Raw genomic sequence first — 24573 nt, forward strand, 5'->3', positions numbered from 1 at the left:
TGGTTCTTAGCTGCAGCACGCAGGATCTCTGGTCTTCACTGCAGTATGTGGGATCTAGTTCCCTGGCCAGGGATAGAACCTGGGTCCCCTGCACTGGGGGTAAGCAGTCCTAACCAATTGACAACCAAAGAAGTCCCCAGAAGAGGAATTTCTAATTGCTGTATCCTTCTTTTACAATATACAGCTCAAAAATACCTAAACATAAAATGTTACATTTTCTTTTCAAGGTAGCCTCTGGGTCAGACAATAGGATAGGGTTCCAAATCTTAAAACTCTTACAAACTTGTTACATAATAACTATATTTCCTGAGCTCCTTTAAGAGATCCTTGTCTTCCCTGCCAAGTAATTTGGATTTTTTCTGCAAAACTGCTAATTAAAGCCCCACTACAAACTGCAAAAATCAGGGTTTTTTGTTTTGTTTTTTTTTTTGGTTTTCTCCCCAAAACAAAATTATTCACAAGCTTTTCAAAATGATCTCTATTCAATACAGAGAAACTACTACCACTATCCACTGAGAGTATTTCAGCATTTTAGAATTAAAGGAACCTACCTACCACGCTATTCTCATCAGCTTCCCTAAAGGAAAAAAGATCAAGAAGCAGAAACAGAGTGGACACTGTACAGCTTTGAAATCAGAATACTTAAGTTTGAGTCCTGACACCACTGTTTATTAATTTTATCACAATCAAGTTCACTTATTCATTGAAATACTTATTAAGCACTTACTCTGTTAAGACACTAAGGAAACAAAAACTTGACCTCCTTCAAGAACCACATAATGTGGGGAGAAAAGGAGGAGCTGCAGACTACTAAGAACAACAAAAGAACTTAGAAGCAAAGGAGAGTGGAGCACAGTGGAGGGGACTGTCACCACATTATCACAATATTAATATCTAACAATACTACAGAGGGAAACCACATGGTATTTAATTGCCAACATTTGCTCTAGTTGACCCCAGTCCAAATTTTTTTTCCTTTAATGACACAATTTGAAGCGATTGTTTTTCACTTCTTCAAAGAAAGCATAAAAAACAAATTCACATCAGTAAAAGGTGCTCCTATAGAGAATTAAAAACAGACATAAAACCCCAACATAGTAAACCTCACTACTGGCAGGTTGTTCTCTATTCCCTTGATTCTTAGAATCTCTTAGTAAACTGTCTTAAGCACCACACTAACGTAATCAAGAAACACATCTTTGGATAATAAAAATTTCAAATTCTAATTTAAAGAAAATTACAACATACCAAAATATGGACAGATCTGATGTTTCCACCAACATTTCCACCAAGGAATCTACCATTTTTGTGTGAAAAATTATTGTATTCATCATCTTTCCAAGTTCTCTGTGATCTGAAAGGCTAAGTGAAGCCTTAGAGACACTAGTATATGCCTGAAAAAGTAAAGAAAGAAACAAATGTAGTTTAGGTAATGACTTCAGGTATAGACCAAGTCTACAGGAAAAAAGAAAAAATACCCACTATTGAAGAATATTTAAAGTTTATTAAGAACATCATCTTTTAAAAACTGTCTACCGTGATTCAAACTTAAAATTCCTATCAAGAATTTCTTTATTACAGTAAACTGAAATACTATTCTTAAAACAGAATCTAATACATGGGTCATTCAGCTTGAACTCCTAAAGCAAGTGAAGCTACATATCAAAGATACAAAACAATGAATTGTCACATGGTGTCCCTACCAAGAGAAGTTTTCGACTTAGTTCAAGATAAAACACATATTCAAAACAGTAAGATGAAACTTAAGTACTGCACATGTTGACTCAGGAAGGTTTTTGATTATACTGAATCATTAAAAACTGGAGAGCATAACACACCGTACTAATTGACGAACTCTAGAGAAGCATTCTGAAGGTGGTAAAATTAGTGTTAAGTTGATAAAAAAGGCGACAGGTCTTAACCAAAACCATCAGGACAGGTTGTGAGGGAAAGAAATTCCACTAAGAGGTACCAACGCACTGAAAACAAAACCTGCCCTTGGGTGGTGGACATTTCACAAGCAAGGAAAACAATACGAGGGATGCCTACAGAATAAACATCATATATCATGCTGAAGAATTTGAACTTTTTGATAAATCACCAAAGAGTCTGTGTGATGGATAATAACTGCTTAGAAAGATTGTTCTATGCTGAGGTGGAAACAGAGAGGAGTGGAGAGGGAACAGGAGGCAGAGCTTCTTAGGAGGCAGTGGTGGTAACAATCCAGACAGGATAATGAGATGGTCCAGGGTGGTAAAGCTCAAAAGTGTTTAATCAGGGGAATGACTAGACATGGTAGGCAACACAAGAATTATGGTTGATGACCACGGTCCTGGCTTTTGGGAGGCATTCTTTCATGAATCTCACGTGTACTTACACACCTTGCTGGATACGCCAAGAAAGCACAGCCCAGACCACTCACTATCTCAGCCATTTCTCCAGGCCTTACAGCTACCAAACTTGAGAAAGAAAGTAATGTGTCCCTCTGGAACAAAGAGCAAATATGCTTCCTGTTGATGATGAAACAGAGGGTTCCTCAAACTCAGTCCTCCTTAGCTTAAGACGTGCCCAATGCATACACAGCATTCATCTGGGTCTCTCTGCACTACCCCCAAAAGACATGAAAGCAAGGGAAAAATAATGTATATATCTGGATGCTCATGGCACTTCCTGTGCAGTGAATTAAGTTCTCTGTCTCTAATCCAGGAGCCCCATGTCTTCTGCTAGTACCCATGAAACAGTAAAAGACTAAACAATTATTGCCTTTTAAGTAAGATAAAAATCAAATCTCAGTCTCTCCAGTGGGAAAAGGTCACTACACAGATGAGGTTACCATTCACTAAGGCAGGCGCATCACAAAGCAGAGCTCTATAATTTGATGTTTGTGTCTTCTACCAGAAAAAGGGAGAAAATGAAGAATGTGATGGCAATACAGTAATGGCAAGATGTATTCTGGACATTCATCACAAACTAAGTCTAACGGAAGTATAATTTACCTTTCATCAGTTTTAAAGTACAAAGAGGAACCAGTAGTGGCCATGAGTTCAATAAAGACTTCCACTAGCTGAGAATAATTTTAAAAATTCTGAATTAAAGTACTGTGAAAATAAATTCAGATGAAATGGATGGTGACAAAATGAGACAATTTAATTAAAAACTCATTTGAAATGCTTGACAACAGTGGAAGAAGAAACACACGTCATTTAAAAAAAAAAAAAACTGGTTTAAATACAAGTCTAAAATATGAACTACCCAAGTAAATTAGAAGGCAAAGAGAATCAGTGACTGAAGATACTTAAGAGACTAATGGAACAAACAGCAGAATGAGATCCTAATTTAGGAAGAGAAAAAATGGCAGAGAATACATGTAGAGAGGGAGAACTCTTCTTTTAAGACTCCAAAGACCCCAGTGACGGTAACAAAGCGTACTATCACATTCCCTTAAAGGCTTATTCTTCTAGCCCTGCCCTACTCAAGAAGTGATACAGAGCTCTACATCTCTCTCTGGCCATATACTTACACCTAGTAACTCTTATCCTTCTACCAGATCACTGATCAAACTCAGATCATTCATATCTTTTGTGAAGATATTTTTCTTCCTGTAGTAATATTTTACATTAAGAAGGCTCTTTTCTTGCCCTTTCCTGTGTAAGTGATTCTCCTACTCCAACTTGACCCATCTTTCAATGCGTGGGTAACAAGCTGTTTTCTCTACAAAGCCATTACTAGTAATTCCACTTGAAAAAACAACTTTCTCCTTCCTAAGAAAACTGTAATCAATTGATAAGCATACTCTGTCACTGTACTGATAATCATACTCTGTCATTCTAACTTAAGCTTTTAAACTATTTAATTTTCCCTCTCTTTTATGCCTTGTCTCCAAAGCCAGATGTATAAAATATCCAAATGAGGATTATACTCAACTATGTAAGTTGTCAGTATTTTATCTCCCACATCCTGTAGCCTAGTCTGTGATCTTGAAACCCTAACAGTTGACTTGCTGTTAGTCATCTATGCAAACATCCTAGTTTCTGGACACTGCCTTCTACCTTGCATTTGTGTCCTCTTTTCCTAGTTAAGGCTTAGTTTTATGTCCCATTACTTTCATCCTTGGTATGTTTTGACCTATTCTCACTATAAAGTGAGAGTCTAATACACAACAGAAAGGAGTTGAGTGACTATTTGTCCTAATCATGGTTGAGAGCAATGCTATGCATTGAACTGTCATTCCCAAAAAGATATGTTGAAAGCATAATCCTTAATACTTCAGAATGTAACTTTATTTGGAAGTAGGGTCTTAACAGACATAAGTTAAAATTAGATCATTAAAATGGACTCTAATCCAGTATGAACAGTGTCTTTATAAAAAGAAGACATTTGGACAAAGAGATAAACAAAGAAGGAAGATGATGTGAAGAGAGAGAGCGATGTCATTAGAGCATTCTATCTATAGGCTACGGGAAAACAAAACATTCTCACAAAGGGATATATCAACTCTATACCCCTAATGCTCACTCTAAAGCTTCAAACATTGCTGTATGACTGCAATAGACAACGGTAAAATTCTCAAGTGAATTTTTCAAATGAGTAAGTCTAATAATTCTGGAAGTATTCAATAAGGGTTATTTGAAAGTCATCTAAATCTGTAAAATTCTCTGAACATAAATGTTGGTTTAGGAACTCCCACAAACTGAGAGTAAGAGGCTGAAAACAGTTCAAACTTTGTGACGATGACTTTCAAATTTTTTAATGTGTATGTATCCTTTGGCACAGTAATTCTATTTTCAGTCATTTAATAAGCATGACTTACATACTGTTTCGTGTTTTTTTTTGAACAAGAAAATGTTAATTTCTAAACTTTATTTTTAACTAGAAGAAAATAATGTATAATATATCTCAAGTATCTCAAGTATTCTTCCCTGATCTCCCACTAATCAGCTCTGCGATTTCAGGGAAGTTACTTAAAACATTACTAATTATCAACTCATATCTGTTACAATGGCTATTATAAAAAAGGTAATATATAAAGACAGTTGGTGAAGATGTGGAGAAAAGGAAATCTTGTTTATCAATGGTGGGAACGGAAATGGGTGCAGCCACTGTGGAAAACAGTACAGAGGTTCCTCAAAAACTATGAACAGAACTACCATATGCTCCAGCAATTCCACATCTGGTATTCATCTGAAGAAAAGGAAAACACTAACGCAAAAAGACATCTATATCCCTTTGTTCACTGCAGCATTATTTACAATAGTCACAACATGGAAACTACCCAAGCGTCCACTGGTGGATGAATGAATAAAAAAATTATGGGGTACACACACACACACACACACACACACACACACACACAACTAGAAATATTATTCAGCCATGAAAAGAGAAAGGAAATCTTGCTATTTGTGACAATATAGATGGGCCTTGAAGGTATTGTGCCTAATGAAAGAAGTCAGAGAAAGGCAAATATCATATGATCTCTCACTTACATGTGGAATCTAAAATGACAAAAACAAACCAAAATGAACAGAAGAAAAATCCAAACTCACATATACAGACAACAGATTGGTGTTTCCCAGAGGCAGGGAGTCAGGGGTAGATGAAATGGGTACAGCAGTCATAAGATACAAACCTCCAGTTACAAAATAAATATATGCATCCTGAAGAGCAAAGTCAAATGGGCCTTAGGAAGCATTACTATGAACAAAGCTAGTGGACCTGATGGAATTCCAGCTGAGCTATTTCAAATCCTAAAAGATGATGCTGTGAAAGTGCTGCACTCAATATGCCAGCAAATTTGGAATACTCAGCAATGGCCACAGGACTGGAAAAGGTCAGTTTTCATTCCAATACCAAAGAATGTTCAAACTACTGCATAATTGTACTCATTTCACACACTAGCAAGGTCATGCTCAAAATCCTCCAAGCTAGGCTTCAACAGTACTTAAATCAATGTACAAGCTCAATTTAGAAAAGGCAGAGGAGCCAGAGATCAAAGTGCCAACATCTGCTGGATCACAGAAAAAGCAAGAGAATTCCAGGAAAACATCCACTTCTGCTTTATTGACTATGCCAAAGCCTTTGACTGTGTGGATCACAACAAACTGTGGAAAATTCTTCAAGAGATGGGACTACCAAACCACCTTACCTGCCACCTGAGAAACCTGTATGTAGGTCAAGAAGCAACAGTTAGAACCAGACATGGAACAACAGACTGGTTCCAAATTGGGAAAGGAGTACCTCAAGGCTATACATTGTCACCCTGCTTATTTAACTTATATGCAGACTACATCATGTGAAATGCTAGGCTGGATTGAACCACAAGCTGGAATCAGGATTGCGGGGAGAAATATCAATAACCTCAGAAATGCAGATAACACCAACCTTATGGCAAAAAGCAAAAATGAACTAAAGAGCTTCTTCATGAACGTGAATGAGGACAATGAAAAACCTGGCTTAAAATTTAACATTCAATAAACTAAGATCATGGTATCCAGTCCCATCACTTCATGGCAAATAGACAGGGAAACAATGGAAGCAGTGAGGGACTTTATTATTTTGGGCTCCAAAATCACTGCAGATGGTGACTGAAGCCATGAAATTAAAAGATGCTTACTCCTTGGAAGAAAAGCTAGACAGCCTATTAAAAAGAAGAGACATTACTTTGTTGACAAAAATCCATCTAGTCAAAGCTATGGTTTTTCCAGTAGTCATGTACAGATGTGATGAGTTGGACCAGAAAGAAGGCTGAGAACTGAAGAATTGACGCTTACAATCTGTGCTATTGGAGAAGATTCTTGACAGTCCCTTGGACTGCAAGGAAATCGAACCCAGTCAATGCTAAAGGAAATCAACCCTGAATATTCATTTGAAGGACTTACACTGAAGCTTCAATACTTTGGCCACCGGATGCAAAGAGCTGACACACTGGAAAAGATCCTGATGCTGGGAAAGATTGAAGGCAGGAGGAAAAGGGGATGACAGAGGATGAGACGGTTGGATGGCATCACCGATTCAATGGACATGAGTTTGAGCAAGCTTTAGGAGATGGTGAAGGACAGGGAAGCCCGGTTTGCTGCAACAGCAAAGTGTTGGACACAACTGAGCAACTGAACAACATGGGCTTCCCTGTTATGATAAAGACACTACCTGCAATGCAGGAGACTGGGGTTCAATTCTTGGGTCAGGAAAATCCCTTGGAAAAGACAATGGCTATCCACTCCAATATTCTTGCCTGGAAAATCCCACGGACAGAGGAGCCTGTTGGACTGCAGTCCATGTCGGGCATAACTGAGTGACTAACACTTTCACTGTCTTTCATGTGATATATAGGATGGTGACTATAATTATAATTAATAACACTGTATTATATATTTGAAAATTGTAAAGCGAGTAAATCTTAAAAATTCTCATCACAAGAAAAAAATAAACTTGTAACTACATATGGTGATGAATATTTACTAGATTTATTGTTGATCATTTCAAAATACACATATATACTGAAATCATTGCTGCATACCTGAAACTAACATAATGTTAAATGTCAATAATATCTCCATTAAAAAAAGGTTTTTCCTTGACGTAAAGACTATGTTAGTTATAACAATACAAAAGAAGTCTTTTCAATAGGTATACAAGGAATATTTTTTCATATTAAGTTATGCTCTCATGTTAACTGAGGTATTCAATAACAAACAGAACGACAATGAAAATTAATGTTATTCTTACCTGTAATCGAAACCAATCTAATCTCATTCCTCTGAAATCAAATACTTCCCCATCTTCAACTACAGTAACAGAAAAAAGATTACAAACCTAATTAATATTTTCCAATAACTTAAATCACACTTTAAAATTTAAGGGCTAGGACAATTCCACTTCTGGATGTATATACAAAAGAATACACCCATGTTCTTGTGTACACCAATGTTTACAGCAGCATTATTCACAACAGCCAAAAGGCAGAAGTAACTAAAAAGTCCATCAACAGTGGATAAACAAAATATCATATATACACACAGTGGTATATTATTCAGCCTGGAAAAGGGAGCAAATATTGTAGCATGGATGTCATGTCATGGATAACATGTTGAGGGAATGCTAAGTGAAATAAGGTAGTGATAGAAAGACAAATATTGTACAATTCACTTATGTGAAGTACCTAGAATAGTCGAACTCATAGAAACAAAGTAGAATAGTGGTTCCAGGGGCTGGGTGAAAGGAAAACGGGGAGTTGTTATTCTATAGCTACATTTTCAATTTCGCGGGATGAGAAGTTCTGAATATTTATTGCACAACTATGTCAATACACTTAACTCTACTCAACTGTACACTTTTAAGTACTTAAATGTAGTTAGAAATGGTAATGTGGTAAATTCTATTTTACGACAATTTAAAAATGATAGCTAAGAGTGAAATAATTCTCATATCCTATAAAGGTGATGAGGCAGCTGTGCTAAGAGAAGGGTAGTGTACAGATTTCTCTCTAAACCCCGTGATTCTCATTTTGCTTACATGTCAACTCAAAAGTACCTAAAACAGAGCATGAGGAATCCTGTGAATAGAAACTTTGGAAAGCATGCTGAAGTCCCACAAAGTAACTTTATTTTAACCAAATATCATCAGGCACGTTTATAGCAGATTCATTATATAAGTATGTTTAACTTAATTTATCAATTTATAAGTTTATCAAGTTATCAATTTATCAAGTTATAAGTTTATCAATATTGTTTGATAAAACAAATTTATTACTCAGAAATTTTGAAGGTTTCTGATAGTTTTTATTTAAAGAATATAAAACTAAAATATCCAGTCTACTGGAATGGAGGAGTATTCAACTAATGGAAAGGCAGTCTATGATATGACACCAACTTTTGAGATTGACAGATCTGAACTTAAGTTCCTATTCTAGAACTTAGTATCTGTTAAAAAGTGTGGGCAAACCATGTTGAATTAAGGTTAACCTTAAGCCTTAAGGCTTAAGTTTCCAAATGTGTTAAAAGTAATTAACAACTTTTTAACATTGATGAAGATTGAATAAGATAATATATATAAAGTGCTTGCCCAGATTAATCATTTCATTGATCACTGTCATAGGTAATGCCTGGACCGTAATATAAACTTTATTATGATATAGGGTGCTCATTTTTCTTTTTTATTATTACAAAATACCTTTTGCCTCAAAAATACCATTTTGCCTCCAGCTGAATATGAAGAAATGTCAAGCTATACTTCTTGTGAATATCACCACACATCCATCTTTGAAACCTTTGCTTCAGAGCAAAGTTAAAACAAAAGAGAAGAGATTAAATATGCTCCAAAGTAGGATAAGTAATACTATAAAAACTAACTGCTAAGTCCTCTCCTCGTTAACAGAATTTGAAAACCTAATGGCAAGAAAATACATTTCAATTTAAAAGACTTATTACCTTGTTTTACACTTAGAGAAGTCATAGTGTTAACAAAAGAGGACATGATGATTGATTCATCTTCAGGGCAAACAGAAAGATTCTGGAAAAAAAAAAGTGATAAAAATAATGATTAAAAACATCTGGTTGGGAAAAAATTCACAGGTCCATCAACTAGTAGGTGGATAAACTGATACATCCATAGTTAGAATTTTTTTAAGCAATAAATAAAACTGGAATGTTTATACATACAGTAACATGGATGAACTCAAAAACATGCTAACTAAAACAAATGAAAAACAAGGATGATTTCATTCACATGAAAAAAAAATTTTTTTTCAAGGCAAAAGTGACAAAAAAGCAGACAACAGGTTGTTGAGGATCTAGAGAGGGAATCAACTGCAAACGTGCACAAGAAAATTTTTAAATGTTGGAAATGTTCTTTATCTTGACTGGTGGTGGTGACATGAATGTATACAGCTGTCCAAATTAAAACAGTACACTTAGAACAAGTGATTTTTATCATGTATAAATTTTACCTCAACAAAAGTAGCACCAAAAAAAGCCCTCTGAAAATGGCTTAAAAAGTGAGTATTTAATAAACTATATCTGAAGTAGATGCTAAATGATAAACTTTTTAAAAAAGTATATGCTTATTAGCTCACAAAAACCATAGTTTTCACAACATTAAGACCTGTACAACCATGTAAATGCACACAGAGTTCTATACTGTACAATTAAAAATAGTTAAAATGACAACTTTAATGTTACATACATCTTTACCACAATTTTAAAATTTAAATTTAAGTTACCATTTTAGCCAATATTACAATGAACTATTTTCACAAGTTATCTTAGTTTTAAATTTAAATCCTAGCAAATGGTTAAAAAACTATGCATGTAAATACTGTACTTGCGGGTGGTAAAAAGCTCAGGCATTTAACACATTTAAATAGTGTCATTTGAATGTGTTATTACACATGTACTCATGAACGGTGCGATACTGATCAAGTCACATAGGGTCTTTTTTCTTCACTATACCTACCCTCAGAGCTGGTAATATACTATGGATAAATGTCCATTATTAATACTAGTATCAGTATTGCTGTTGCTACTATTACTGTATCAGAAAAATAAGAAATTAATTTTCTCAGTTCAGTTCACTCAGTCGTGTCCGACTCTTTGCGACCCCATGAATCACAGCACGCCAGGCCTCCCTGTCCATCACCAACTCCCAGAGTTCACTCAGACTCATGTCCATCGAGTTGGTGATCCCATCCAGCCATCTCATCCTCTGTCGTCTCCTTCTCCTCCTGACCCCAATCCCTCCCAGCATCAGGGTCTTTTCCAATGAGTCAACTCTTCGCATGATGTGGCCAAAGTATTGGAGTTTCAGATTTAGCATTAGTCCTTCCAATGAACACCCAGGACTGATCTCCTTTACAATGAACTGGTTGGACCTCCTTGCAGTCCAAGGGACTCTCAAGAGTCTTCTCCAACACCACAGTTCAAAAGCATCAATTCTTCGGCACTCAGCTTTCTTCACAGTCCAACTCTCACATCCATACATGACCACTGGAAAAACCATAGCCTTGACTAGACGGACCTTTGTTGGCAAAGTAATATCTCTGCTTTTTAATATAACTAGGTTGGTCATAACTTTCCTTCCAAGGAGTAAGCATCTTTTAATTTCATGGCTGCAATCACCATCTGCAGTGATTTCGGAGCCCAGAAAAATAAAGTCTGATGCTGTTTCCACTGTTTCCCCATCTATTTCCCATGAAGTGATGGGACCAGATGCCATGATCTTAGTTTTCTGAATGTTGAGCTTTAAGCCAACTTTTTCACTCTCTACTTTCACTTTCATCAAGAGGCTTTTTTTTTCAGTTCCTCTTCACTTTCTGCCATAAGGGTGGTGTCATCTGCATAGCTGAGGTTATTGATATTTCTCCTGGCAAGCTTGATTCCAGCTTGTGCTTCTTCCAGTCAAGCATTTCTCATGATGTACTCTGCATATAAGTTAAATAAGTAGGGTGACAATATACAGCCTTGACGTACTCCTTTTCCTATTTGGAACCAGTCTGTTGTTCCACATCCAGTTCGAACTGTTGCTTTCTGACCTGCATACAGGTTTCTCAAGAGGCAGGTCAGGTGGTCTGGTATTCCCATCTCTTTCAGAATTTTCCACAGTTTATTCTGATCCACACAGTCAAAGGCTTTGGCATAGTCAATAAAGCAGAAATAGATGGTTTTTCTGGAACTCTCTTGCTTTTTCCATGACCCAGCAGATGTTGGCATCTCTGGTTCCTCTGCCTTTTCTAAAATTTTCTAAAATTTTCTCAGTATTGCTAAAATAATATAAGACACAAAAAGACATGGAGTAGCTTAAAATTTTTAATACTTTAACACAATCTATAAAATTAATAAATATCCAGTTAGTCATAGCAAACTTCAAATGCCACAAAGCCAGGAGTTGACTTACTTTTTAGACTGTGACAGCACAGTAGCCTTTGATTTATCTGGTATGTATGCTATGCTAAGTCACTTCAGTCGTGTCCGACTCTGTGCGACTCCATGGACAGCAGCCCACCAGGCTTCCCCGTCCCCAGGGTTCTCCAGGCAAGAACACTGGAGTGGGTTGCCATTTCCTTCTCCAATGCATGAAAGTGAAAAGTGAAAGTGAAGTCGCTCAGTCGTGTCCGACTCTTAGCGACCCCATGGACTGCAGCCTACCAGGCTCCTCCGTCCATGGGATTTTCCAAGCAAGAGTACTGGAGTGGGGTGCCATTGCCTTAATAACATTTTTTAAAAAATTAAAAACTGCATTGCTGTCCACCTGAAACTACCACATGTTAACTGGCTATACTGTGATATAAAATAAAAAGTTTTTAAAAAACAACTGCAGCAAAGCAGTAACACTTTGCTTTGGATAAAAGCAGCTTTTCTATTCCTTCTTTTAACAGACATTCTAGAAAGGAAGCGTATGAGCTCCATCTAGTGGATAAAAGAAGAAATAAACTAGGATAGTAAACTGTAAGCTGTTTATAACTGAGGGTAAACAATTACATGAACAGTTTTCTTCCTATTTGCATTTTTAGGTAGGTTTGAAAGAAAATGAGGATTTCAAAGTATGGTTATTTCTGGGGAAAATCAATAGTTTTAGATTCAGTTCACTCACTCAGTTGTTTCTGACACTTTGTGACCCCATGGACTGCAGCACGCCAGGCGTTCCTGTCCATCACCAACTCATGGAGCTTACTCAAATTCATGTCCATTGAGTCGGTGATGCCACCCAACCATCTCATCCTCTGTCGTCCCCTTCTCCTCCTGCCTTCAATTTTTCCCAGCATCAGGGTCTTTTCCAATGAGTCAGTTCTTCGCATCAGGTGGCCAAAGGATTGGAGTTTCAGCTTCAGCATTAGTCCTTCCAATGAATATCAGGACTGATTTCCTTTAGGATGGACTGGTTTGATCTCCTTGCTGTCCAAGGGACTCTCAAGAGTCTTTTGCTCTTTTGCTGTCTCTGACTTTTCATGTGGCCCCCAGTAATTTCTCATCCACACTAAGCCATGGTGATTTTCCTAAATATTAAATCTGATTTATGACTAACCTTCTCTTTTGCAAGATCCTCTATAATTTGGTTACTGTACACCTCCACCCACCAAGATAAAGAATTATTCCCTTCATGTGTTCACTTTAAGCTTTATACACCCTTAAGCATAATGCCCATCACACTGGAATACAACTAAATGTTTTCTTTGCTCTAGATAATGATCCCCTTGGCAAAATATGACCGTTTACTTATTTACAGTTGTGACTTCACCATGAGACACAAGATTACTTTTGTAAATGTTTACTGAGCAAATAAATCAATTATTGGAAAGGAGGGAAATAAGAAACAAAAGGGAGAATGCTTTCAGTTTTTTACCTGCACAAGCTCATTGAGGACAACAGCATCAAAGCCAGAAAGGTACTGCACGTAATATCTCTGCATTACAGGTCCGTATTTCCTTACATGTGCTCTAAGCTCTTCCATATAAAATATTAATTCAGCAATGTGCCTTTTTTATTTAAGAAAAAACATTTCAAAAATTAAATTCACTTACTATCAAGGAAAATATGAATTGCCTTTGATATTGCTACATCAAGTTTTTTCCTTATAAAAAGCATTGTTAAATATTTAGTGTCAACTACTTTCTTTTTTATATTATCTCATATACAAAAAGAAACTATGGAAAGCAAAAAAGCAAGAATAAAAAACTGATAAAGGAAAATACAAAATAAAAATAAAATTAAGACATTTTATAAATGTATCATTAAAAAGTCATAAATAAAAGAAGGTTAGAGTATTAGGAAAAAGTAAGATTTTTGTGTATGCTATTATTTCTCTGATTCATTTAACTTCTGTTGAGGGACTGTGGACTAAAATAAGAAAAAATATATTACAAATGACACAGCTGTAACTCCGTTAGGATTATTATTCAAATTTTTGTGTAATAAATAATTCTGAAACATGAATCCTATAGGAAATACTATAGTACAAAAACACACCTCTGCAACAACCTAGAGTTCTAGTGATAAAACATTTCAGCTTTAATTCAAAGCTAAAGTTGACTTTGCATTCTAATTCATATCACCTAACAATGTATTTTAAATATTCCCTCCATTATGACAAATATGAAAAGCCTTCAAGTTTTTCAAAATAATTTTACTTTAGTCCCTAAATTCCATAGCCCATAAAGCAAATATACAAAACATATATTTTTTTAATGTTGCTAACTTACTTATCTATAAAGTCATCTGCACTCTTCTTTGGCATGTTATCTGCATGACGAAGTAGCCAGATAATTTCATCACGGGCAAAGGATAATGCCATAAAAACAAAAAGTGCCTGATAAGAAAAAAAAAATTTTTAATTTTAATGTGGCACATTTGTTGTAGCCGAAACAAGAATTAAATCAATTACCTTAGGACCCAGCAAGCCAGGCTGATCAGAGAGGACAGTAGCCAATTCTTTCAGTGCAGACCTTAAAAACTTGCGTCTTTCTCTGTGCATTGAACCACTATAGGAAAAGACAACCACCATTAGAGTTTATCTGTTTCTACTAAACTTATTACTGGCAATTAATTAACATCATTTCAGAGTCAACTTCCAAACTTTTCTTAGGAAACAGAAACCCTTAAAAATATCTTCTATGTGTTTGTCATTAAATGACTCTTCAATCTCATCTTTATCCTTGCCTTTCTTGTGCTGCTATGGTAACTTTTTTCACTTCTACCTCTTAATTAAGATCCTACTCAAACTTCAAGACCAACTCTTCAAAAAGTATTTCCCAATATAGAGATGTCTAATCCTGAAGAATTTCTGCCAGTTAAGTACCATATAGCCTAGAACTCTATAAAATGGACTGTGAAATCCTTAAAAATAAGCACTTTTTTTATTGTATACATTTTTGTCACTCCCATGTAGAATCAATAAATATACCTTAATAAATAAGTGATTATCTATATCCTCATTTATTAAGTATATTGCTATTAAATATATCATTGTTTAGTCACTTAGGCATGTCTGACTCCTTTTGCAACCCTATGGACTTAAAACTGACTAAATCAAAGCTATATTCATTAAGGTACTGGGATGAAATCTATTTGGTGCTATTGTTCAAAAAGAAAGATGAGGAAAGGATAATCATAAATATTCATGTAATGGGTATCTTAAAAATAAAATACAAATTAGAAAAAATTTATTCTCACAAATTAACAACAACAAAAAAAAATCAAAGAATATTCCAAATATTCCAACTCCTCATACTGTTCAAAATATAAATCATTCCAAAAAAGTTTTAAACTTCAGATAGTTACAAAAAAATGACACCCCACAAACAGATGGGGAAAAAATGGAAACAGTGTCAGACTTTATTTTCTTGGGCTCCAAAATCACTGCAGTTTGTGAATGAAGCCATGGAATTAAAAGACGCTTGCTCCTTCCAAGAAAAGCTATGACCACCCTAGACAGCATATTATAAAAGCACAGACATCACTTTGCCAACAAATGTCCGTATAGTCAAACGTATGGTTTTTTCAGGAATCACGTACGGATATGAGAGTTGGACCATAAAGAAGGCAAAGTGCCGAAGTATCGATGCTTTCAAACTGTGGTGCTGGAGAAGACTCTTGAGAACCCCTTGGACTACAAGGAGATCCAACCAGTCCATCCTAAAGGAAATCAACCCTGAACAGTCATTGGAAGGACTGATGCTGAAGCTCTTATAGTACTTTGACCACTGGATGCTAAGAGCCAACTCATTGGAAAAGACCCTGATGTTGGCAAAGATTGAGGGCAGGAGCAGAAGAGGGTGACAGAGGATGAGATGGTTGGAAGTCATCATCAACTCAATGGACATGAGTCTGAGCCAACTCCAGGAGATAGTGAAGGACAGGGAAGCCTGGCTGTGCTGCAGTCCACGGGGTAAAAAAAGAGTTGGACACGACCGACAGACTGAACAACACATCTATTATATGCCAAAATCCTAAGGAAAAGAAATATGCAACACGAGAAATTTAACTCTTGACACCACAGATTAATTTTGAAGACACACTAAAATCCAACCTTTACCTATGTGACCTTAGGTTCTAGTTCTCTTAAGCTCCAGACTCTCATCAAGAAACAGGGATGAGGACACCTGACTCAAGATGTATCTTTCATGATATCTAACACACAGTACTTTCACAATGTTAGCATAATTCTAATGACAAGCTCTCTACTTACTGAAAATAATAAACTCATCTGGTGTAGTATCTAAATAGTAAGTGGGTAATGTTTCGATTATTTTACTATGCAGGGTTGCTGCAAGGAGTATTACCGTCAAGAGAAGATATAAACACTATGTTAATGAATGATAAGAATTACTACTGCTCACTACTTATAACTGTTTTATATAATGCAGGGAAAAAAGACCTTTATAAAAGATAGCTGTGACACCATATATCTGCCAAGGGTTTAACATATGAATAAGCAGGCCTGGAATGGAATTCTAACCCACTCCAAAGCATGTTATTTGTACTAGAGACTGACTTTATAATAATATAAGCACTTTATTTGGGTGAAAAACATGCATGAGGAAATAATGAACTATCAGTTCAGTTCAGTTAGCAATAAATAAAGATGATTTAAATTCCTAATATCTATGTTACAGCCTAAGCCTAAATTCTAAAATTTCTTGTAGTTTTATATTTTCACCTATGACTGTGGTGTTATCTTTTCTCTGCCTTGTAGAAATACTGATGGATCAGACAGTGTTATCTGTACTGACCTAGACTTACTAAAGAAGATATTCTATACAAGTATACCATGTAACAATTAAATGAATTACCAAATTATTTCTTGAGAAAATTGAAAAGTTGTTCAAACATTTTAAATACACTAATATCTAAAGTTATCTACATTTTCTAATAAAATATATTTACTAATATTTGGGAAAGGTATGGGATTACATACTTTGAAAAATAAACACCATTGGGGGGAGTGCACATGAAATAGTACAAAAATCATCATAACTTGCCAAGTATTGGTACCAGAGCATAGGAGCAATAAGAGAAAGAAATGACACCAAAATAAATCCCTCTGTATGGTATTCCTTAAGAGCATGTTAACACTTAAAAAATATTAAAAATCTGTCCATACTCATACCAAGATGACTATATACAGTTATAAACATGTTTCTCATTGATTGAAAGTCCTCTACTTCTACTGCCACATCTCACACACCATTAATCTGCACTCACTTCAGCAAAATAATGCTTTAAGAAAGGAATTCTTGATCAAAAGTTTCACAGATAAGTTAAAACCACTTACGCATGTGACACAGCTGCCTCTTTGCATTCTCTTATGTCATTAATACGCTTATTATACCTATGAGCCAAAAAAAAAAAAATTGGAAGTTTTGGTCAATAACAGTAAAAACAAGTTAGTCAAATACTAGTCAACTAAAAATGTCTTATTATCAACAAGAAAAACTGGCTCTCAAACTGGAAATACATGGAAGAAGTCTACCCACATCATTTTGAGCACCTTAAGTACCCCATTGGCTCTTCCTAAAATAATACATCTTGTATTACATTAAAATTCAGTAATAAAATTAAATTCACAAAGCAGACTTTTATTTTCTTAAATCTCCAATAGGGACACTAAATTATACTTCTAAAATAATGAACAGTGATTTCCAAAAACTGCAAGTGCTGAAAAAGCTATTACTTTTGGCTTTTTACGCTACCTCATAAGCATAAAAAAATTTCTCAAGGCACATATACTAGGAACAGAAATTTTGTGGTGGTCCAGAAAACTGGAGCAGGGAAGCATTTGATTACTTTAAATTATTTTAAGGGATAGACCTACAGATGATTATTACTCACCATTTTTTTTAAAAAGCACATTTTTTTCAAATTAAAAAAACCTTTAAAATAGAAGACACTGAATACAAGCATCAAATAGTCTAAAGGTGCCATCTATAAAATAAACTCTAATAAATATATGCTAATTTCCTGGCTACTAAATACATAAAAATTCAAAATTCCTAAAATGTTAAAGAAAAATTATCTTCCTAACCACTTATACCAAGAACTTCAATTTCTAAATTAAGTATGCTAAGATTTGTGTATTCTTTAAGCAAATGCCATAATTCTGTAACCACTGACCTGTATAAATTACTTATGGTCTGACTTGTTAATTACTATAATTCACATTTTAAATTGGATCACTCATTCACGATTTAAAAAAAAATTAAAACTTTTCAACTTTAAATACAGAAATTCTTAAATGGTAAATTTAACACAGAAAAAGCACAGCAAAGGAATTTCAAGAGGTCCAGTGGTTAGTACTTGGTGCTTTCACTGTGGTGGGTCTCAGTTCAATCCCCGGTCTAGGAACTAAGATCCCACAAGTCATGTGGAGTGGCCAGGAAAAAAAAAAAAAAAGGTATAATGAAAAGACAATTGGTTTCATGAAGCCATTAAACTTATCTGTACCATATATACCTTAGGCTCACTCAATATTCAGAAACTCTCTGGTTCTGTTTACATATATTTAAATATAATTCCCCAGAGAGGATGTCAATATGCTAAGACATAAGTTTCAGGATTTTTGTTCTGAATCACTTTGAAAATGACAAAGCTCACAACTAGGATATTTCCAGGTACTCCACCATCTAAAATAAAAAGTAAACTAAGAGCTGAAAAATACAGAGGGTACTGTTTCTCACACTATGGCTGAGAGCCTACCTGCATGAGAATGTCAGAATCCCTTATGGCGACAGAAATCAAAACAGAGACCACCTGTGTAGGCTAGAGGAAAATGGACCAGGGGCAGCAGTACTGACCAGAAAGAGGCACAGGAGAATTTTCTGGGGACAATGGAAATATTCTGTATCTTGATCTAAGTGGTCACCAGCAGTATTCGTACACAAAATTATTGAGTTGTTCATTTAAAATTTATGCATTTTTCTGTCTGTAAATTTACCTCAATAAACTACTGGGGGGAGGCGGTGGGAGAAAAGGGCAGATTTCTTTACCTCTCCAAAATATAGATACAGGGGATTTAGGAGGTTAGGCGTGATGCCCAGGAACCTGGATTTTAATTCACATCCCAGGGTACTTCATATGCATACTAAAATCTGAGATGGTATACTGGCTTACACTGTCAGTACTAGACATATCTTTACATTTTAATAACTAATAGATTTTTTTAAAATCTGAATTTCATTTAGGACATTATTGAATCGGATATGAAATAAATGTAGGGGAATTTCACTTCCATGAAGCTGACAAACCCAACCCAATTATTCAATATTTTTAGGTCCAATAGATCCCAAGATATTTTAGATACTCCTAATTTCAAAAGATTTTATAAAGGCTACCAAGTGTGAGTTCAACTTGTTTTTATATACTGGCTACAGAACCAAAAGTGGGAAAAAAAGCAAGCATTAAAAATTCCAAGGGAACAAATTTAAGAATTATTTGTGTTACAAGGAATGAGTATAAATGAGTCAGTTGGAATACTTCCTCATTATAAGGAAACATGATTTCCTTTTTGCAGTGGTCTGACTTCTGCAATGGCTATAAATAATTAATGAAGTATTTTTGATTGATTCATACACTTTTTTAAATGCACTGCATTCTAAAATACATTTCTAAAAACTTCATAATTCCTAAAATGTACATTGTGCTTTCATATTTATGTCTAAAACCATATAACGATACACAAAAGAGATCATATCTTCTTTCTCCTAGAATACAAATTTTGAAACAGCAGAAACACTAGATATTTCAGTCTGTGAAGTAACCTGTAAAAAACATCAGGATCATTGTTAAAAAATACTTGGTTTGACTGACAAGTTGGTACAGATTGTATCTTCTCGCATAATGTGAGTCTTCTCTACCCTAGAATATCAACACATATTCCACTCACTACTTTTCTCCAAAAAAGACAAAATAATTGAAAATGACATACCCTCGAATGTTTACAAATAAGTCTTCTGCAGCTTTATGAATGTGGAAAACTTCATCTCGAAAAAGAGAGAGGCAAGAGCTACTTTGAAGAGCTAGCTTCCAAAGGTTCAGTGCTGTTGCATCAGTATTTAGGATCCCATGGCACAAAATAAAGCCAACTTGAAACAAAAGGAAAAGAAATAGAAAATAAAAAGTTTTCCTAAGTTAGGTTATTTGAGTTTACAGGGTAGCTTTTTAAAAATAAGAAACATAAATACAGTCACTTAAACTGAGGCTTTTAAGTGACAGGTAATAATACATATACATACAAGATGGCAACAATATTTCTCTTTTTCAATAATTTTCTGTACTTTGTGGCACCCCACTCCAGTACTCTTGCCTGGAAAATCCCATGGATGAAGGAGCCTGGTGCGCTGCAGTCCATGGGGTCCCTAGGAGTCGGACACGACTGAGCGACTTCATTTTCACTTTTCACTTTCATGCATTGGAGAAGGAAATGGCAACCCACTCCAGTGTTCTTGTCTGGAGAATCCCAGGGACGGGGGAGCCTGGTGGGTTGCCATCTACGGAGTCCCACAGAGTTGGACACGACTGTAGTGACTTAGTAGTAGTAGTACTTTGCAAAACCAGTGCTTTTAACTGACTTTAACAAATGAGTAAAAGGTATTTTAAGCTAGAGATCAGAAGCTACCAATTTACATATATACAATTATCCTTACAGTTGTTACAGTAACTGAAAAAAAAAAGCTACTCTTCTAAGTCATTACAGGAAATGAAATAGCATGTCACAATTTCACAGCAAATTATAGTTTGTACTAATTTAGTCTTCTGACATATATTATCTGATAAGATTACCACATAGAGTGGAAAGACCAGTGGTATCCTTCTTTTACAACTGAAGAAATGAGGGTCAGTGACTTGCCTACAGTCACACTAATAAAGTACTAGAACCAGACTTTTTCTCAAGTAGTTACCCTTAAAGGCCAATATTGTTTCAGTATGTTCCATGGCTCTCTATTCTATAAATTTAAGTACCTTACCTTCGGTCATCTGATTTAGAAATTCTTCAAAAATGTGTAATCCTGTATGTTTACTGAGGTCTTCCCTGACCCTCTATTAGAGGCCATAAAACCTCATCTTTCATTCCTAGAAAGTGAAAGTCGCTCAGTCCTGTCCGACTCTTTGTAACCCCATGGACTGTCCATGGAATTCTCCAGGCCAGAATACCAGAGTGGGTAGATTCTACCTACTAGAGTGAGTAGAAGATTCCCTTCTCCAGGGGATCTTCCCAACCCAGGGAGCAAACCCACGTCTCCTGCATTGCAGGCAGATTCTTCACCAGCTTAGCCATAAGAGAAGCCCAAGAATACTGGAGTGGGTAGCCTATCCCTTCTCCAGCGGATCTTCCCGACCCAGAAATTGAACCGGGGTCTCCTGCCTTGCAGGCAGATTCTTTACCAACTGAGCTATGAGGAAAGCCATAAAACCTCATCTTTCATTCCTAGAACATGTACTCAATGCTTATTATAAACTAGGTATCATGCTGGGCCAGTTAAAAACAATTCTATTTTCTGTAAGATTTCCCTCTGATTCTCAACAGTCATTTCAATCTTTAAACTTTTCAATCACTAACATTTAACTTGCCCTGCATCTTTTATTCTTAAATATTCCTTTCAAAGGGCCACTACACAGGCAAACTAACTCTTTAGGTAGGCATATATTGTAGGATTATACATACAGAAGTACATTTATTAATAACTTCCTTAAAAATCCCTGAAATATATTAAGATGTTTTTTATACTTAGGGTCCCTAAATGCAAATCTAATTATTTGATCTGGTACATAACCAAAGAAACAAAACACCTTTATGGAAATTTTTACAATCCTCAAGAGAAGTTCTGTGAAAATTTTTGCCTCATGCACTGATACATGATACTCGAATCCCTTTACTAAAATGAGATTTCACTTAGTGTCTTGTACCTCAATTTACACTTAGACTCATAACACTTCTGTTGATAATAAAAGTTTCTCCGAGAATATTATCAGTGTCATTATGGGTCATTGTAAACTTTACTTACATAAGACATGGGTTATATTATAAAGTATATTCATTTATTATAAGGTCAATAAAAGGTAAATTAAAATAGCCCAAGATTAGGAAGATAGTCTATTAACTAAACCACACATTAACCTCCTTTCCCCACTAAGTTCTTGGCAAAAGGACGGGAAAAAAAAATTTTTTTTCAGTCATAAAAATGTAGGAAATAAGACAAAATCAATACTAAACAAGAAAGTTGGAGAAAATCTTTGAAGAGAGAAAGACTGTACTATCAATTTAAAAAGAGATCTTCCATAAGGAGTCATCTGGGTACAGTCAATAAAGTAAGAACAAATTCTGAAAAGAGTACCAGGATAAGTTACTGTATAAAGTTACTGTGTTAGTCACTCAGTCATGTCTGACTGTTTATGATCCCATGAACTCCAGCCCGCCAGACTCCTCTGTCCATGGAATTCTCCAGGCAAGAACACTGGAATGAGTAGCCATTCCCTTGTTCAGGGCATCTTCCTAACCCAGGAATCGAACCCAGGTTTCCTGCACTGTAGGCAGATTTTTTACTGTCTGAGCCACCAGGGAAGCCCCAAGTTACTGTGAAATCGCATTCAAAGGAGCTGGATCCTCAACATTCCAGACCCTCAACATCCCTCATGCTACGTGCTAAGTCACTTTAGTAGTGTTTGACTCTGTGACTCTGAGGACTGTAGCCCGCCAGGCTCCTCTGTCCAAGGGATTCTCCAGGCAATAATACTGGAGTGGATTGCCATGCTCTCCAGGGGATTTTCCCAATCCAGGGATTAAACCTCTTATGTCCCCTGCATTAGCAGACGGGTTCTTTACCACTAGCACCACCTGGGAACCCCCAACAACCCTTAGCCCCAGGCTAGAATCTAGACCAGTGATTCTCAAACTTTGGCTTCCTATCAGAATCACTGGGAAGGCTTATTAAATCACAGGTTGCTGGGATCCATTCAGAGTTTTTCATCAGAAGTCCTAGGATGGAAATCAATATTCTGCATATCTAATAAGTTTCAAGGTGATACTACTACTCTTTCAACTAACCTACAGCAAAGCTGTAAAGAAAATAGACTATCTTTTATAGAAAGTTCTAGTGCAGGAATTGGTGTCAAAAACAGAAAAGTAAAAAAAAGTGGGAGGGAGAGAGAAGTGCAAAGTTTGATGTAACTCTATTAAATTCTACTCAAGGCTCAAATAAATGAAAGCAGCAAAACTGAGCAAACTGTCTTGACTTTTGGCAGTTGCAACTCTCCCGAATTAGTTTGCCTTTTCCATGCCCAGGCATCCTCCATTAGGGTATTCTGCCTTCTGACTTCACCTCACTGTTCATTACACAAAGCCTTGCATTCATTACTCCCATTTAAGTAGTGGGACTGGGCTTCCCTGGTGGTTCTGATGGTAAAGAATCTGCTTGCAGTGCAGGAGACCTGGATTCAATCCCGGGTCGGGAAGATCCCTTGGAGAAGGAATGGCTACCCACTCCAGTATTCTTGCCTGGAGAATTCCATAGACAGAAGAGCCTGATGGGCTACAGTCCATGGGGTTGCAAAGACTCAGACAAGACTAAGCGACTAACACTTTGAACACTTTCAAGGTAGAGACTGGATAGAAATAGTTCTATATAACATCAGAGGTCACTCAAGCCACCTAACTACTAATCACATGGGTTCTTCATCCATATATCCATAAACATAAAACAACCAAGGATCACCATGCTTTTGAGCAAAATTAATACTCCGAAAGCTGTCTTTTTAAATCCACAAAAGCATAAAAACCTTAACAATCATTACAGAAAAAAATATAAGGATCACAAACCTGATCAATGTAAAAGTTATAATTAATAAAAATGGCTAAGGACAGGCAACGTGTGTTAAATTCTTCCTCTTTCATACTAGTAACAGCATTACTCAAACCGCCAGTGCATGAGATTAAGTATAGAACTCAGAGTATTTAGAAACTTTCATTTAGAAAAATTTTCACTGATAGCAACTTAGGGGTAGAAACCTAGTAACAATCAAATTGTTAGATTAAATATTTAATTGTTAGATTAACACTTAAATATTGAATCTAATAATTAAAATGTAGGCTTTTATTTCATCTTTGCTTATTATTTTATTTCTGATAATTCCACTAATTCAGTTTCAATGTATTTTATAAAAAAGTACCAGTCCAAAAATCACTAAAAAAGAAAAATTGGTCATTCACCAGTTTTAGAAACAGTATAATAAAAAGTCATCAAATAATGCCTAAATGTTAATAAATTAAGAAACAAGAACTATAAGAACTAAAAAGTACAAACTGCTCAAAATTATTCCCCTCTGCAAGTGGACCTGGGGGTGGTAGAAAAAATTATAGTAGTTTTCATTTATACGGTATCTGTGTGTCTATTTCTCTCATAGTTTGTGAACTCTGTAGGCATGCAAACAAGTAATTTTATTTCCCATGCAAACATATGAGATGTCTATTATATGTACTAAAATAATTTAAAAACAAAAACAACTGAATAAATGCAGTACCAAGAAACTGATTAAAAATAAAAATTTACTTTTGATGGCCTTGTTGAGAGGCAATATAATGTAGACCACGAGCCTT

At 35.7% G+C, this 24573-nt stretch overlaps 1 protein-coding gene across 1 annotated transcript in view; it reads right to left on the reverse strand.

Moving 5' to 3' along the window:
* The window catches only part of NCKAP1 (NCK associated protein 1), a 105748-nt gene that overhangs the window by 38205 nt on the left and 42970 nt on the right, over positions 1 to 24573 (reverse strand). The window contains exons 9-16 of the mRNA XM_086361534.1: positions 19909 to 20065; positions 17260 to 17316; positions 14371 to 14467; positions 14189 to 14295; positions 13333 to 13465; positions 9426 to 9507; positions 7726 to 7784; positions 1249 to 1394 (exon numbers count right to left, since the gene is read on the reverse strand). Coding sequence (XP_086217660.1) covers positions 1249 to 1394; positions 7726 to 7784; positions 9426 to 9507; positions 13333 to 13465; positions 14189 to 14295; positions 14371 to 14467; positions 17260 to 17316; positions 19909 to 20065 — 838 coding nt within the window. The remainder of the gene's footprint in view (positions 1 to 1248; positions 1395 to 7725; positions 7785 to 9425; positions 9508 to 13332; positions 13466 to 14188; positions 14296 to 14370; positions 14468 to 17259; positions 17317 to 19908; positions 20066 to 24573) is intronic.

Source organism: Bos grunniens, chromosome 2, assembly GCF_055505025.1.
Source record: "Bos grunniens cultivar Pamir isolate PY7600 chromosome 2, Bosgru_T2T1.0, whole genome shotgun sequence".
NCBI lineage: Eukaryota > Metazoa > Chordata > Mammalia > Artiodactyla > Bovidae > Bos > Bos grunniens.